Source organism: Peromyscus leucopus, chromosome X, assembly GCF_004664715.2.
Source record: "Peromyscus leucopus breed LL Stock chromosome X, UCI_PerLeu_2.1, whole genome shotgun sequence".
In the NCBI taxonomy this organism is placed as follows: domain Eukaryota; kingdom Metazoa; phylum Chordata; class Mammalia; order Rodentia; family Cricetidae; genus Peromyscus; species Peromyscus leucopus.
In genome coordinates, this window is record NC_051083.1 from 3,174,020 (window position 1) to 3,191,552 (window position 17,533).

The following is a 17,533-nucleotide window of genomic DNA, read 5'->3' on the forward strand; positions in this document are numbered from 1 at the left end:
GAGATGACTCACTGGGTGGAAAGAAGTACTTGACAGGACTGATGACTGTTAGAGATCATTGAAGAATACAACGTACAGACAGAATAAATAATTTAAAAGCAACTTATGGAAGAAAAGGTTTATTTCAGCTCACAGTTCCAGAGTACTGTCTGTCATGACATCAAAGTCATAGTGGCTATAGTTTGGGGTAGCTGGTCACACTGTATCCACAGTCAGGAGACAGAGGGGGACAGATATTGGTGATCAGCTAGCTTCCTCCTTTTTATGCCATCTAGCACTGCAGCCTAGGGAATGATGCCACTCATACTTAGGGTGGGTCTTCCCACCTCAGGTAACCTTATCTAGATAATCCCTCACATGCGTGGCCAAAAGTTATCTCTGGTGACGTTAGTCCTGTCAGAGTTACAGCATTATTCACCACAATTGCATTCTGAGAACCACTGTCATAATCATGTATGTGTCACTTAGGCCAAGTACTTCCTAGAGACATTGACATTCTGCTAGGGATTCAAATGACTAGCGTTATTCTTTTAATTAGGTTGTTTTGTAACTGTTTGATGTGTAGTCATTGTTTTCGCGCACGCCTGTGGTCTCCAGCCAACCAGGACAGGACCATGCCTAGACCTGGGTATGTTCTCCCAGTGTATACAGTAGGCATTCAGGAAATGAAATTTCTCCTGAGGCATGCAGTAGGCGGTCAGGAAATGAAATGCTTATTGTTTTCATTGTGTGTGGTCCCATCGTGGGATAAGACTGTCAGCAGCATCAGTGTGCCTCCCCTGAGCTTGACCTTGCTACAGCATGGGATTCACTGCATGTGTGTGGCTTCAGAGAGCGTGAAGTTCTCTGAGTTTGATTCTAGAAATATCAGAGCTCTGCCATTTCGCAGCAGCCTAGTGCCTGCATCGAGGCTTCTGCTGTGTCTTCTCGCACACTCTTTACCAGATGTTTACGAGCTTCTGTTCATGAGTGTCATACAGGCGCAGATACCATCAACTTCTTATTAGTTCAAGCACATTCGAAATTCATCTTCTGTCTACCTGAGAATTGGTAATACATTCTGTTCCTCACTGTCCACAAGGAAAATTGGCTGCTATTGTTTTATTATCTATAGAAGATAGAGCATTCTGTCTTTCTTTTTTTATGGGGGAAATGCACCAGAGAATTTCCATGTCAACCTCAGAGATAATTTTTATGGAGATTAGAAGCATCTGACTTTTTGTGAGAGAAAAGAAATAATAGGAATAAAAAAAAATGTCTTGCATGCTGACCTATTTTTTTCCCTTCCTACAAATTATCTCTTCCGTGTGAGGTTCCAACATTTTCTACACAATTCTTTTTGAAGTTTCTTTAACCAGCTGGCAGGCACTTGGGTTCACTGGGCCAGCTCTTGAGTTTATGCTCATGGTACCCAGGATGACTAGTTTGTTTTCATTTTCTGTTACTTTGAATCAGGGAATGAACCTCACAAGAGTTCTGTCTGTGCATGGTTATTTTGGAATCTGGCAGCTTTCAAAATGCTGTGTCAAATAGTCCGTGGCTACAGATCCTTGTCCTGTGCATTTGTGTGAGTGTGTTTCTAAGTAGGATGTGTGCGTGTTGGTGGTAGGAAAGAAGGTGTGAGAAGGATGGCACCCTTCCCACCGAGAGTGTGGACTCTTGCTAAGAAAGGAACCACACTGCAGCTCATGCAGATTGGAGCCCTGCATCCTTTAACAACGCTGCCACCTTCTCTAACTTGCTTGCTCTGCCTAGGCGCTTACATCAAAGAAAGAAAAAACAGAAGTGCCTGCTATGTCCTAGGAAAAGCAGTGTCCGTGTTTGTGTGGGCACTTAGACTCTGCTCTTACACAATTAGACAGAAGGAAATAAACTGCACCCAAAATGTGTAGCTTTATTATTGCTGTGATTTATACTCCCAGGGCATTGGGAAGAAAGCAGTTTTCCTATAGCCTTTCTTATGTTTTATGTTCCTATGCTGACTCTTTAGTTTTTACCAGGCTGTTTAATCTATTACATGATATTTGATGCTGTTATTAACTTTTATTGCCATTTGTCTCTACTGATAAAAATGCCAAAAATTGATACAATAAGCTAAAAACCAGAAACTTCACTTTCAAGGATAATGACTGTGAGTGTTAGAATCTTGTGGGTCTTTTAGTGCCTTTTTTTCCTTAGCATATGGTTATATAGGTTAGGCCATACCATAGATACAGCTCTATATTCTGACTTTTAATTAATTTAACACTTTGTTATGGGAATTCTATGTTTCACATATTATGTAAAAACATTATTCCCACTGGCCGCTGACTGTATGATCACATGGGAACCATGGCTGGTTACTGTTTGCTTTTTTTTTTTTTTAAACTGGTGTTTGCAAGTGGTGGAGGCCTTTCTACTCTATGTAGGTAGTATTTTTAAGGTGAAATATACTGGCTGGTGGACTCTTGAAGGTGCTGCCCTTTGCCAAGCATGCATTAACACTGAGTGTCTAGGAGGGCAATCGGGGGAAGCTCTGACTTCAGGAAGCTCTGACGTCTCTGTACCAGGTTCCAGGCTCTCTCATGGTGTGTTCTCTCTTACAGTCCTATTGCTATAGGTACCGCTGTGCAGCTCGAAGCCAGAACACGCCGGATAGCTCTGCATCCAACCTGGGGTTCCGATGTGCCGCCGACCACCTGCCACGGTGGACTGACAGCCAAGAGGAGCCTTCCCAGATCCAGGACACTGTTTCTGATGTGCAACTGGCTTCCCCCAAACTCGGAACTGATCTCGTATAAAGAATTCCCACCTGAAGAGAGTTCCATGTCTGCCCAGTAGCCAAAGGCCCCCGTCGCGCGTGACCAAACTGCTGCTGCCCATCAGTGCTCGTGCTCTGCCGTGTGGTGCGTCTCTGGGGATCATCGCTGTGCTTTACTTTGAGAGCCTTTGAAGAGGGAGGAGAGAGCGGAGAGAACCTTGACGTCCTGCCCAGACTCTGCCACAGGCTTAGACCCTGGGATCCAGGACTTCATCTGCCTGGGCTCTGTCCCGTCATCAAATGAGGGGATGGACAACACAGTCTCTGAGGCTCTCTCCAACCCACAGATTCTATGCGTAATAGCAGAGTGTATTGTGATTGCATAGTGAGAATTTATGACAGATTATTTTTTAGCTATTTTTTTGCCATGTGTGAACCTTGGGTAATACTAATCATATAAGGTGAGCATCCTCTTCTGTATTATTTTCAGGAAAGGGTAGGGTGTGAGTCTTTTGAATTCCTACTGCACTTTGTTCTTTTGAGGAAATCAGTGTCTTTTACATTGTTGTGACAAATCCCATGTGGGCCAGTGGTGGGACACTCAAGTTCAGAGTTCTGAACACACAGGAATGTCTGTGGAGTGACTCTACTGTCCCTTATCTTTTAACATCAAGTGCCTTTGGCTCAGAGGGACAGTTTGAAGCCCTGTTTCCCCCTCGCCTCCAAGCCTTCAGAGAATGTGAAATGTGTACTAATTAGAGAAACTGTTAAATTCTAGGTATAAGGGAAAAGAACCAGGGCCTTGAATAGACTACATTCAGGGTACTTGGTGTATTATACTAGAGAGATGAGATATCTTGTTGACTCTGAGATACCAGATGCTTTGAGTCGTGCACTATGTCAAATAAACTGGTACCCCAAGTCAGACTTTACTCTTCATTCCTTACTCGGACTCTCTCATCCCCTCCCTTGTGTTTTCCTTTTAAAAAACAAAACAACAACAACAAAAAAAAACATTGTGTGATGCTTGTATATTTTGTTTGCTAGAAAATGTTTTTTACGTCCAGAAGCTAGTTGATAACTTTGATGCATGGGTAGTTGGTGGCAATTTTTATTCTCTAAAGCAAGGACATTCTGTCAGGACCCCTGGTTTAACCTTGCTACTTCTCACCACGACAGACACTGCAGAGTCAAGGGCGTTGCTTGGTGAGCAGCTGCATCACAGTGCCAGGAAAGCCCTTCTTTTAGAGTGACGGCTTCCAGCCCGACATCCCTGTTGTTAGAATCCACCCATTTTTCCCAGTCCCCGAGCTGTTTCTAGCATAGCAGTTGAAGAAAGGCTCACCTTTATGTTGGTTGCTCAAGATGTCAGTCAAATAATACTTAGAGGTAACCAGTCAACACTGTTGCTATTACCTTTTTACTTAAAAATTACATTAGTGTGTGAGCACATGCATACTTGGGCATGCACAAAGGATGGAAGACAACTCACTGGTGGGACGCTGTTGTTGGGTCCTAGGAATCAAACTCAAGTCGTCAGGTTTGGTGGCAAGCATCTTCAGTCTCAGAGCCATCTTACCAACCCACCTTTGGTTTTTGAGACGGTCTTTCTCTATAACTTAGCCTGATCTGAAGCTCACTTCGTTGACCTTGAACTCTCTGTCCTGCCTCAGCCTCCAAAGTTTAGCATTTTGGCATGTACCACCTTGTCTGGTAGTGGCCGTGTATTTATGCAACCTCTTAACAAAGTAATCAGGTATATGTAAACACATTTATGATCACTTTGTGGATATAATTTTACATATATTTTGGCCTCTTTCCCTGTTAATTAATGTTATGTATCATAAACATTCTTGAGTGGTTTTGGGCAGTCCTTAGAGCTGCATTTTTATCAGCAGCACGATTTAAAACAAAATCCTAGCATGTTCTGGGATTTAAAAACCACATATCTAGGTTACTATAGCATACTCTCATTATATATTAACATATAAACAGGTAGAATGTAATGATAACAATTTTACATTTAAGTCCCATAAATGTGATTCTGAATGTGTTAGTTACTTGTCTTACCCTTGGACCTGCTGATTGTGGGCTTGTGGAGGCAGATCATCATGGCAGCAGAAGCATGTGGAAGAGGAGGCTGTTTACTTCATGGAGGACAGGAAGCCGAGAGAGATAAGGGACCCCAGGTATAACTTTTACAGAAACACCTCTACTGACCTACTTCCTCCAGCTAGATCCTACCTTTTCAGAATCTGCAACCTCTGAAAAATAGAGCTACCAGTTGGGGACTAAGTGTTCAGTACATAAGCCTGGATGGGACACTGCATAGTCAAACTGTTAACACGGAAAGTTTTTATCTCCTACAAAACTGCACACACACACACACACACACACACACACACACACACACACATATGCACATACAGGTACACAGACAGACACAAACATACACACAGGCATACACACAGGCACATATACACACTCAGGCATACACACAGACAAACAGACACATACATAGACATACACATAGGCATACGCATAAGCACATATACATATTCATGCACAGACACACAGGCATACACACTTAGGCATATACATACACACACACAGGCACACATACACAGGTACACACAGGCACAAATACACACTCAGGCACAAATACACACTCAGGCATATACAAACAGGCACACACATATGCAGGCATGCACACAGACATACAGGCACACACATAGGCAGGCATGCACACAGACACAGGCACACACACAGGCATACACATATGCAGGCATGCACATAGACATACAGGCACACACATACACAGACATGCACATAGCCATACATACAGCACACACAGACATAACACACAGGCACACACACAGCACATAAGAAAAAACATGTAGCTAGAGGCAGACTACTTAGGAAACCTACGGCAGCACTTGTGAAGTAGGTGTCATAGTGAAACCAGGACCCTAATGAGATTCCTGCTGCCATTTGTAACTAGAGTTACAGCTCTCCAGCCTTTTGTTCCTCTAATGCCTGACATTCTCTCTCCCTTCTTCAGGATGTAAGCCCTTAAAGGCATGCACTTCTAATGAGACCATTTTCATCAAAACTCAAACTTAGCTGGGAGCCTGGTCTACACAGTCAGTTCTAGGAAGTCAGAGCTACATAGTGTGAGACCTTGTCTCAAAAAAAAAAAAAAAAAAAAAAAAAAAAATCCCCAAATTAAAAAACAACAAAACAAAAAAAGTCAAACTTGGATGCAGGGGATTGTCCTCAACTGTTTGCTTGTTTGTTTAATTTATTTATTACATATACAATGTTCTTCCTGCACGTATGCCTGCACTCCAAAAGAGGGTACCAGATCTCTTTATAGATGGTTGTGAGCCACCATGTGGTTGCCAGGAATTGAACTCAAGACCTTTGGAAGACCAGCCAGTGCTCTTAACCTCTGAGCCATCTCTCCAGCCCATTTTAAAAAAAAAATGATATTTTTATTTTATATGCATTGGTGTTATGCCTACATGTATGTCTCTGTGATGGTGTCGGATCCCCTGGAGATAGAGTTACAGACAGTTGTGAGCTGCTATGTAGGTGCTGAGAACCAAACCCTAGTCCTCTGGAAGAACAGCCAGTGCTCTCAACTGCTGAGTCATCTCTCCAGCCTCCTCAATTGTTTATCCATGCAGTGGTGTCTTTGTAGTATCTTATCTGCATTTTCTGTTCTTAGGCGAGCCTAACATAGTAGGAAATATAACAGTCCCTAAGCTACTGATGAACATCCCTTACACTAAGGAAAGACACCTTCCAAGGACATCTAGTATTTTTGTTTATTTTCTGAAGATCTTCATAAAGTGATTGATTAGGTTTTCTCTTGCATTGAAAGAATATTTGTGCCTGCTTATTTAAAAATGTGTTGCACTCAGTTTCTCCGTCCTATACTTCCTGGTTATTAATCATTCAGTCATTTTTTTTTGCATTAAATAAATGCTACTAGTAGACAGATTACTTGTATGGTGGGCCAGTTCCAGTATGAAACACAGGCTTGTCTCTTTGTTGTCTCCTTCATTAGCCCTTATTTTGGATTGCTTTCTAAAAGTTTTTGTTTCTTGTTTCCATTGATGCATAGAAGGGATTTGGGGTGTGGTTTTTAAATTCTGTTTTGGCCTTGAATTCCTGATAACCTTGCTTTATTTTCTGGGGTGTGTTATACACGTTAGTTGAGTGGGAAGCAGGCAAATTTTCTTTCCCAAGGCCTTGAGAACATGATTAGAAAGGAGAGGAGGTGGCAGGAGATGGTGATAGCAACCGAGAGTGACAGACACTTCCTTCTTGTAGAACATTGAGTTGCAAATAGTTCTCAAACTTCAAATGGCTCAGCCTATAGTTTAAAATGGAATACCTTTCTGTAACAACGTAGATTTCCTCCCTCCCTGCTCCTACTCCTTTTGGATAAACATTTCAGTTGTCCATTGCCCTTCAGGGGGAAAAATGCGATGAACGATGCTGTTTGTTTCAGTAGGTGCTGATTAGGGCAAGTGTGTGGTGAAATGGTCCTTCCAAAATGGTGTCAGAGTAGGTCATTTCTGTTTCCACGTCTTCCCTGATAACTGAATTGTTGACATAAACTAATGACCTTTAACCATGAGAATCCCATAGTCCTCACCCTCTTGTAAAGAAACCCTTAGTAAAGAAACCATATTTTTCTTCAGTTTTCCAGTTGCACTTTGAACTTTTCCCTCCAGCCCTGAAGTTATAGGCGCGAAACCTGTGTGCCATCCTCTTGCAGAGGGTCTGAGTTTGGTTCCCAGCACCTACATGGTGGCTCACAGCCACCTGTAACTCCAGGTCCAGGAGATCAGACACCTTCTTCTGGTACCCATGGGCACTAGGCATTCTCATGATGCAGAAACACACAAGTAGGTAAAACACCTATACACACTACAAAATCTGAAAAATGAATGAAATGCACACCCAGTGAAAAGTTCACTGTGGAGTACAATATAGATGTGAAGAATGACTGATTCTGCAAGTAGACACAAGCAGCATGTGAGAGAAAGAGCAGCAGCTTGCCTAGGGAACTCATTTTACCCAGAAATCCCTCGTAAAGTTCCATGACTCACTCCATCCCACTAGAACCATTGAACAGAACTGTGTAATTGGCAGAGACATTTTCCTTACCTTCCCCCTCCATCACTAAGTTTTCAAGTTAATACCAGAAAGTATGAGAAATGGCAGGTTCTTGACTGTTGGCTTCATTTGTATTGGTTGGAACTTGCTTCTTGTAATACAAAGTCCCCAGACAAGACCTTAGTTCCACAGTTTGTCCAAATCTGGACTTTGTTGCCACTAATGCTTAAAACACCATGGAAATCATTAACTCCACGAGTCTGGGGTGAAACCTTGGCAGCTAGCCAGAGCTCCTTCTTCCACTGTTGTGTTCAGAGCATTAGAGGCAGAGTTTAATTAATTTTTTGATTTAGGGAAATCATTACAGACGATATTGAGGTAGGCTATAAAGTAAGAAATGCTGGATTTTGAAACTTGCCCGATTTGAGTTTAGAAAGTTCAAGGGTTAATGCTAAGGGGTGGAAATGGCCAGCTTCAGATTCTAACCTGTTCCCAAATGCTCATTGACCCCAAAGCCATCCTCATGAGAAGGCTGCTTAGTTGGGCCTTTGGAATTTCAGAAAAACTGAAGGTCAGATAGAATTGCTCTCTTGCCCCAGCCTAGGCCCCGTTTGACAAACTCCTTGCTATCTGCTGAAGGGAATGGAAGCTTATCAGCGTGACTCCTAGCTTGTCACTTTGGCACCTCAGCAAAGTGCCATTAGAAGTTCAGAATCAGCTGAGGAGAAAAGTGAAACCAGCTAGCCGGCTGCCAGAGGAAAGAAAGGAGGTAAGTATGTCCTTAGTGAGCTGATAAAGGTTCATTTGTGTTTCTTTGGGGCCTGTTGTTTGCTTTCTCAAAGTCCACAAGTTGGTTTCCTTCCCACACTTGCCAAATGAAATTGCATCTGTCTTTAAACAACACAGGAAAATGTGTCTTGAATCTCTTCAGTGGGAGGAAGAGGTCATTTGGGACCTTGTCCATCTACTTCCCTGGGCCACCTTTAGGCAGGTACCGTTCCTTATGGTAAAATATATTTGGTGATGATACCCACCTATGGGAGAGAATGAAAACCTCAAATGTTTAACATAGTGTACTTTAACCATGCTCCCTAGGCACTATCCTCTGATTTCACAGGTATGCTGTGGCCTATGTGTGCTCATGCATGTACACACACACACACACACACACACACACACACACACACACACAAATGTTGAGAACAAAACAGAAGAGGAGGAAGGTAGTATCAGTCAGGTAGGGCTAATCAGCTATGGTTATAGCCATGAACAGAAAAATGGACCAAGGCCACATGAAAGTATGAACTAGACTCCCATTAAAAACAAACTTGCATCCCTGATCCCTAACTTTGCCAATATCACTTCTATGCTACGTGGTCTGTCTGTCCCACAAAGTGTCCAGGCAGAAGGAAAGTTGGATCTGGCCATTGCTGTTGTGTGTCATTCTGAAGCTCATCCTTAACCTACCTTACAAACAATCAAAGTGCCACTTGGGCTGGGCTTGGAGTTCAATGGCAGTCTTGCCTGGCATATGCAAGGCCCTTGGTTTGATCCTCAGCACCTTGTAGCTGAGGTTTTCTCCAGTCCTGCCTAGCCCACAGTCAGGACAAATCTCTCTCACCCGCCAGTCCTGCAGCCACTCAGACCCAACCAAGTAAACACACAGAGACTTATATTGGTTACAGACTGTATGGCCGTGGCAGGCTTCTTGTTATCTAGTTCTTCTATCTTAAATTAACCCATTTCTATACATCTATACCTTGCCACGTGGCTCATGGCTTACCAGTATCTTACATGTTGGTACTCATGGCAGCGGCTGGCAGCGTTTCCTGACTCAGCCTTCCTGTTCCCAGAATTCTCTTCTCTGCTTGTCCCACCTATACTTCCTGCCTGGCTACTGGCCAATCAGCATTTTACTTATACAGAGCGATATCCACAGCAGCACCTCCATTAAAAAAGAAGTTGCTCATGATCATAACAGTTAAGGAAAGAACAGAAAAGGCAGGGCAGTGTGCTAGCTCAAGAGACCTTGATGAGCTGGAGAAATGTTCTCTGTGGTGTCCTCTGAGCTCGTTTGATTTTGGTTTAGTTCAGCCTCCTGGTTTAAATTCATCCTTTTTTCTGTGATCACAGGTCCAGGATCTCAGTTCTAACCTCATCAACTCCACATGTATAGATTAAGATGATGTTCAAGGAGACAATTTAAGGTTTGGCAGAGAGGACTCACCGGTACAGTAGTGTTTCCCTAGCTCAGCATTTCACACAGTTTGGGGCTCTGAGGATCTCCAGCATCATTGGGGGTCAGTGAGTCCACACTATTTTTACAGCATTATTAACATATCATTTGCTTTTTAAACATTCCTAGTATCTCATGACTGCACTGTAGAACTTCCCAGAGACTTCATGGTGTGTAGCTAATGGTCATAGCTTTTTAAATCTGTCATTTCTAGGGATCAGAATTTTGAGAGTGACTTCTCTATGAGAAAAGCAAGGCCCCATAGTAACCAACTGTGTCTTTGTCTTTGAAGAATGTGACCTGCTCTTCTTCAGCTCCTCTGAGAACAGCCAACAAGAACTGAGCTCAGACTACCACAAGAACAGCTTAAATGACCTTGGAAGAAACTGCCATGGGCTGTCACATTTTCCACATATCCTCTGAAACATAATTTGGTGTGGATGAGTCCTGTATCTGGAATCAGTGTAATAGCAGACTTCTGCAAGAATTCCACATATATTAGGTACATGTCAAGCAAAATTCCTCAACATGGAAGCCTTCACTCAAGGTGACAATGGTCTGGGGTTCTGTGTGTCCTTAATGTCTTCCCTTTAGGAGATGGCTGTATTGGAAAGCCAGTGAGAAGGGTCAAAGTGTTGGTGTCTGAGGTACTCACTTCACTCTTTCCTGGTGAAGTTTGACATCTTAGTGCTTGCTATAAATTGTGATTACTCTGTCTTCAGGTGTGCTTCCCAACCAGCAATTTCAGCCCCCCCCCCATGTGCTCAGCACTGTGCTGAGTGCTTAATGTCCATGATCTAGTTCAATCTGGAGCTCAGTGGTGGAGGAACTAGTTGTTTCGGCTCATTATCCCCAGTGGGCGTGTAGGAAACCAGGACTCCAAGAGTCTGCAATGTGCCCTGGGGGCAACTGCAGCTGTGGAATGAGATAGAATCAGGACGCTCTTCTTCTTCTTTTTTGTTACCATTATGTTACTGAATCTGTGATTTTATTGTGAGTTTGGTGTGAAGAAGCATGGATGAAGTCTTACTAGATCAAGCAAAGCCCCCCAGGGAGAAACAACAAGTGGGAGGTGATAGAATGGATTCATGGTTGAGAACATGGGCTTTGGAGTTAGACTTCTAAGGTTTCAATTCTGGTCCTACCACTTGTTAGATCTGTGACTTTGACCGAGTTGACCAACCCATTTAACTCTGAAGATTAAGTGGAAGTATGTCTAGAAGTCATAGAATTGGGACAGGGATGTTAAAGTAGTACAGGGGGATTTATATGTATCCCTTTGACTTGCCTTGAATCTAGTCCCAACTCAGATGTCTCTGCTTTGCCACAGCTCAGTACTTTTCATAAGTTAGTGAGACATCCAAGGTAAAGACCATGGCAGTTTTGGAAAGAAAGACACGTTTTGCTCACATCTTTGGCTTCCCTGTAGAATGTAGCACTTATTTTTACAAAATACTCAGATGACTCTCAAGAAAGATATGAATTTGTTTTAGAGGTGAAGTAGAGGAAGGGTGGGTTTATGGGAAACGATCATCTTGCTGGAAATAATGGCGACCACACGGTCCATTATCAGCTCGTTTGTGTCAGACTCCAGTGCATGAAAAGAGTGAAGCCCATAGAGGTTGAGATCCATTGTGAAAAACAAAAGGAAACAAATGTGTGTTCACTGTGCTCCTTCAGTCAAAGTTTGAAGAAGCATAGTGAGGGCAACTCGGAGAAGACGAAGTCCCCTGGTCTTTGTGGAACAAGGCTAACATTTCTAACTCTCTTACCTCCGCTGCTGTGCTCAAAATGGAGCATTGTTCCTTAAGAGATAGTTTGGGGCAGCTTCCAGCTCCCCCTTGCTTCCATTCTAGAACATTTGTAAGTGGGTTTGGAGGTCATGGCAATCACAGTCACCTGTATAAGCTTCTTAGCAAGGCCGTTGCTTCAGGGCGTGTTAGAGAAGCCAAAGACTGGATAGAACACAGTGGTTACTGTTTGTGGGTTCTGAGTTTTGAGCAATGTTGTGGGCACCAGCCTTTGTACCTCCTCCGGTGGCAATGTTTGTAAGGTGGCCGCTGAAAGTGCTTTTATGTGTAATGTTCTCCCTCTAGTGGCCAGATCGAAGTTTGTAGTTATTTATTTTGCCGTTTTCTTACAAAATAGTAAGAAATAAATGGTCTGTAAAGTTGGAGTACCTTTTATTTAGGGCTGCTGTGGATTTAGGGGAGCTAAGAGGGAGGAACTAAACCAGATTGGGTACAGCTTTTCTTCTCTTGGGTCAATGTTCAGGTGTTTGTTGCAAGTGCTAGCTTTTTAGATTTATTTATTTTTAGTTTATGTGTATGAAGTGTTTTGCCTGCATGTATGTCTGTGCACCCCATGTGTGTCTGGTGCCTACTGAGGTCAGAATCGGGTGTCAGGTCCCTTGGAGCTGGAGTTACAAGACAGTTGTGAGCCATTATGTGGGTGCTGGGAACAGGACTTCGTTCTACTTGAAGAGCAGCCCGTGAGAGTTCTTATCTGTTGAGCCATGTCACAGCCCCCACTGCTGGCTTTGTAAAGAGTAGACAGGAAGAGAGGCTTGGAATGATTCCTCATCTTTTCAGTTGGATTATTTTTGGAGACGTCTATTACTTTTATTAAGAAGTATCTTATTCCATTCCTCATTAAGGAACCTTCTCTTTGCAGTGGATGGATACCATTACAGAAAAACACAACCAATTGAAATGCAGAGTTGTGGAGCCCAGTTCCAGTGGTTAGATCTACAAAACAACCCGCATGCCTAAGGCTCAGAGAACACTGCAGAGGAGGGACAGAAGGCTCATACTAGCAGAGCATCAGGTGGGTTGCTGTGACTATGTCTCCCTGTAATGTTGGAAGCTACGCCGATAAAGTCTCAACCACGTGACTGCCTAGTATGAGTTAGTTGAACAAGGACAACAATAGCGATGCCAAAGTGGATGGGGCAAAGCCCATGAGGCCTCAACCCTGTACAGAGAACTACACGATAAGGAATGCTGAGAGTGGGAGAAACAGTCTTCCCCAGAGAAGAGCACACCCACTGGTTATCCAATGCCAACTGGTCAACCCTGAAAACATACATACCAGTAACACTATACAGACTCATCAACTTATATTTAGGGAGACACATGTATTTGCATATATGCATGTAACAACAATTAATGAAAAAACAGGCCATGAGTTTGAAAGAGAACAAGGAGTGGGATATGCGAGGCTTCAGAGGGAGAAAGAGGAAGGAAGAAACGATGTGATTATATTATAATCTCAAAAAAATAAAGAATTATTAATAGCTGTTTATCAAGTTTCTCCAGAAAAATCTGTATCTTAAAAATGTATCACACATAATAAATATATAGGGTAAAACTATCAACTCAGATGAGTAAGGTAAGACCTAGGCAGGGATTGTTTGAGGCCAACCTTGGATACACAAGTTCAAAGATAGCCTTGGCTATACAAAGAGACTGTTTCAAAAACAAAACAAAACAACATAAAAGTCCCTGTGTGTCTCTCTTGGTCTCTCTCTTGTGCTCGTTCTGTGAGTTCCAATCTTTCAAATCCATGCCACTTAGATTATCACTGTCAATAGTTGATCTTTCCAGATTTTTTCTAAGCATTTTTAAGTAATACTATATATGTATATTAATACTAAAGAATCAGCTGATAACCATAGCATGTCTGTACTCACATATAGAAATTATATAGAGTGTATAAAACATTGTTTTTATAAAACAAGATGGAGCTAGGGTATACAACTCACTGATAAAACACCTACTTAGCATCTGTGACCCTGCTAGAGTTTGATACCCAGCACCAAAAGAAAAAATATAGCTATAAATACTATATCTTATATACCCTGTGAACGTACTGTATATTACTATGGTTGTATGGTTGTAGCTCATTTTTTAATTTTTTTTTTTTTTTTTTTTTTTGGTTTTCGAGACAGGGTTTCTCTGTGTAGCTTTGCGCCTTTCCTGGGACTCACTTGGTAGCCCAGGCTGGCCTCAAACTCACAGAGATCCGCCTGGCTCTGCCTCCCGAGTGCTGGGATTAAAGGTGTGTGCCACCACTGCCCGGCTCATTTTTTAATTTTTAAAATGCATCTTTTAAAAGATTTTTTGAGACAGATTTTTCTCTGTGTAACTGCCCTGGCTGTCCTAGAACTCACTCTGTAGACCAGGCTGGCCTCAAACTCACAGAGATCCGCCTGCTTCTGCCTCCTGAGTGTTGAAATTAAAGGCATGCCTAACTCTAAGATAGAATTTTCCTGATAAGTATGTGTATATGTTTGTGTCTGTGTGTATGTGTATGCGAGTACATGCGACTTCACAGGCCAAGAAAGGATGTGGCCTTCACTGGAACTAGAGTGTCAGGCCATTCCTAGTTGCCATGTGGTTGCTGGTAACTTAATCTGAGTCCTCTGCATGTCTTAAACAGTCGAGCCTTCTCTCCAACCCCTAGACTATTGTTGTTGCTTTAAATTATGAGTGTATGTGTGTATGTCTTAGCATGCGATTGCAGGTACCTGCAGAGGCCAGAATATGGTGTTGATCCCCTGGAGCTAGAGTGACAGGTGGTGTGATTCACCAACCTGGGTGCTAGGAAGTGAACTTGGATCTTCCGCAACAGCAGCAAGTGCTCTTAACCTCTGAGTCATCTCTCCAGCCCAGGTATAGCTCATTTGAAAATACTTGATTTGATTTAAACATTCTTTTACCTTAAGTATCTGGATTATTTATTTTCATTGTTTAAAAAAATGTTCCAGGCCGGGCGGTGGTGGCGCACACCTTTAATCCCAGCACTTGGGAGGCAGAGGCAGGCGGATCTCTGTGAGTTTGAGGCCAGCCTGGTCTCCAAAGCGAGTTCCAGGAAAGGCGCAGAGCTACACAGAGAAACCCTGTCTCGGAAAAAAACCAAAAAAAAAAAAAAAAAAAAAAAAAAAAAAAAAAAAAAAAAAAGTTCCAGTAAACCAGTTTTTACTTGTGTATCTTTGCCAATTTGTGGTGAAATTTTGGTAGGAGAAGTTCCTGGAGTCTAAATATTATAGCAAAACACAAAATGATTTTAACAGTGGTGGATATTGTCAGTCCTCTGTAGCAGTTTACAGCACAGTAGAGGTGTACTCATGTTATATACCCCAACCCAGGGAATCTGCAGTACTTCAACAGTTCTTTATCCTCCCTTGCATCTGTAAGAGCCAGCAGAGCTTGGCATAGGGGAAGCTCTTCTAGAGGGTTCAGGAATAGCTGTCATGGTGGTGGGCAGTTGTGGTGAGTGGATCAAGCCCTGGTCTTCATGTGGTCTATAGCACTGCAGCCTTCCCTACTCTCTGTGGCCGAAATACTACCCTGGGGTATGCAGCTTGGTTCACTCTTGGCTGCAAATGACTCCAGTCTGCAAAAGTGACTCACAGTTAATCAATTCCATCCTCAGGAGCAGATTCTTTCCACTCTTCTCTCTGCCCACAGTTGACAGTGACCTCCTAACTGCCTGCAGTTTCTGTGCTGGCTCTCTCCCTGTGGTTTGCTGAGCTGGGTCCCTTGCTGAGTTAATAACTCTGACCTTTCCTACATATGGCTCATTCAGTCTGGCTCTGACCTCATGTGCCTCTGAGAGTTAACAACCATGGTCTAAGAGCCAGAGAGGTCTGGCATGCTACCTAGTCTCATCATATCCCTACACCCCATCTCTTGATTCCATTTTATGATATCCAGAGTTGGTCATTGGACCAGGCCCAGCTTGTTGTACTGGAAGTATTTGTCAGGAGACTGTTCAAAATATATTTTCCTGACTGTTCTCTCCAGAGTACTTAGTGTGTTAGATTAAAACGAGGCCTGGGATTATAAAACTTAAGTCTCTGTTTTTACCTTCTGAGCTGTGGGCTTCTTGCCTCTTGGGAGATGAGGTTGTAGCATGTGGGAAAAGTGGATTTGAACTATATTGCATTCTCTCTTGTGTAGAGAAATGGAATGGAGGGCTGTCAGGAAAATTCTATCTAGAGACATTAGATTAAGTGAATCCATTCCTGGGTCAATTTGGTGACCTTGTTATTGGGGGCTTGCCTTAGTCTTCCCTCCCTTTTGAATAGCAAAACAAAACAAAAAAACCCAAACCAGTTGGGAAGTGTCATCATCCTTGGCACAGAGCTGTTGTAGACTGCCCTGAAAGTCGATGCAAAGGCAATGCCAGCCATAGAAACCCTGACGAAAGTGGCTTTTTAAAGAGTTTATTCTCTCTGTCTCTGTCTGTTTCTCTCTGTCTCTGTCTCTGTCTCTGTCTCTGTTTCTCTCTCTCTCTCTCTCTCTCTCTCTCTCTCTCTCTCTCTCTCTCTCTCTCTCTCTGTGTGTGTGTGTGTGCTAGTATGCACACTTGACTACAGATTCATGTGGATGCCAGAATAGGACATTAGATTCCCTGGAGCTGAAGTTACAAGTAGTTGTAAGCTACCCCAGTGGGTGCTAGGAACTGAGCAGGGTGTGGAAACCATGGCTTTCTAATATTTCAAGCACAAGTAACTACAAAAAGCTTTAGTGTAGATCAAAACTCTTCTATGGTGGCTCCTACACAGTGGCTGCTCACTAAATGACCTGAGCTTTTGACATTTGTTGTGACTGAAGACATAAAGTGGGACTCCAGCAACTTCTTGATGCTCCGTAGCCTTTAGGTTACACTTGGCATGGCTGTTGGAAACTGGAGTTGTGGACCATGAAAATGGTCCCCTAGAACCTTTATGTCTTGAGACCTCTGTGAGACTCATACAACTCTGCTCAGATTGGCACTGTGAGCAGAGATAAATTCTTACTGTTCCGTGTGTGGGTGGCCCCAGAGCAGCATTCTGCATGAACTGAAACTGGAATTGGAGTATTTAAAATGACTTTCTTCTTAGATAAAAAAGAAAAAAGTAAAAGTAGCATTTATCCCGGCAAACCTGAAATTAGTACCCGAGAAGCACCTGTCTCCACTTCCCTAAGCCTGGGATTATGAGTGTGCCCCATTACACCTGGGTGTTTTGCATAGGTTCTGGGGATGGAACTCTGGTCCTTATGCTTACAAGGCATCTCCCCAGATGAGCTGTCTCCCTAGCCCCTAGATTCTGAAAAATTTAAAGACATTTTTACTTTGACATGGCACTATTACATTGTGAAAAAAGCACATTTTTGTCTGTTTGGAATTTTTTTTTTTTTTAAAAAGGAAAGCAGTATGCATATATACATATGTATTTATATGCAATTTCATAGCAGAAATGGAAAGAAGATGCCTAAACCTTATAAATAAAGCCTAGGGTTCTAAAGCCCCCTTAAAACACCAGAACTCCCTTAATCTCCCAGAGGTATCATTATTCCAGGCACCTCTGCTTCCTGTGAGGAGGCGTGCTTGCCTTGGGTCCCTGATAGATACTGCCTTTCTTTATGGCTTCTTTTCTG

The 17,533-nt window shown here is 42.8% G+C and overlaps 1 protein-coding gene across 1 annotated transcript in view; it reads left to right on the forward strand.

Moving 5' to 3' along the window:
* Positions 1-3,667, forward strand: part of Sumf1 (sulfatase modifying factor 1) — an 82,268-nt gene extending 78,601 nt beyond the window's left edge. Inside the window, exon 9 of the mRNA XM_028867565.2 lies at positions 2,586-3,667. Coding sequence (XP_028723398.1) covers positions 2,586-2,780 — 195 coding nt within the window. The 3' untranslated portion in view covers positions 2,781-3,667. The remainder of the gene's footprint in view (positions 1-2,585) is intronic.
* Positions 3,668-17,533: the final 13,866 nt, after the last annotated feature.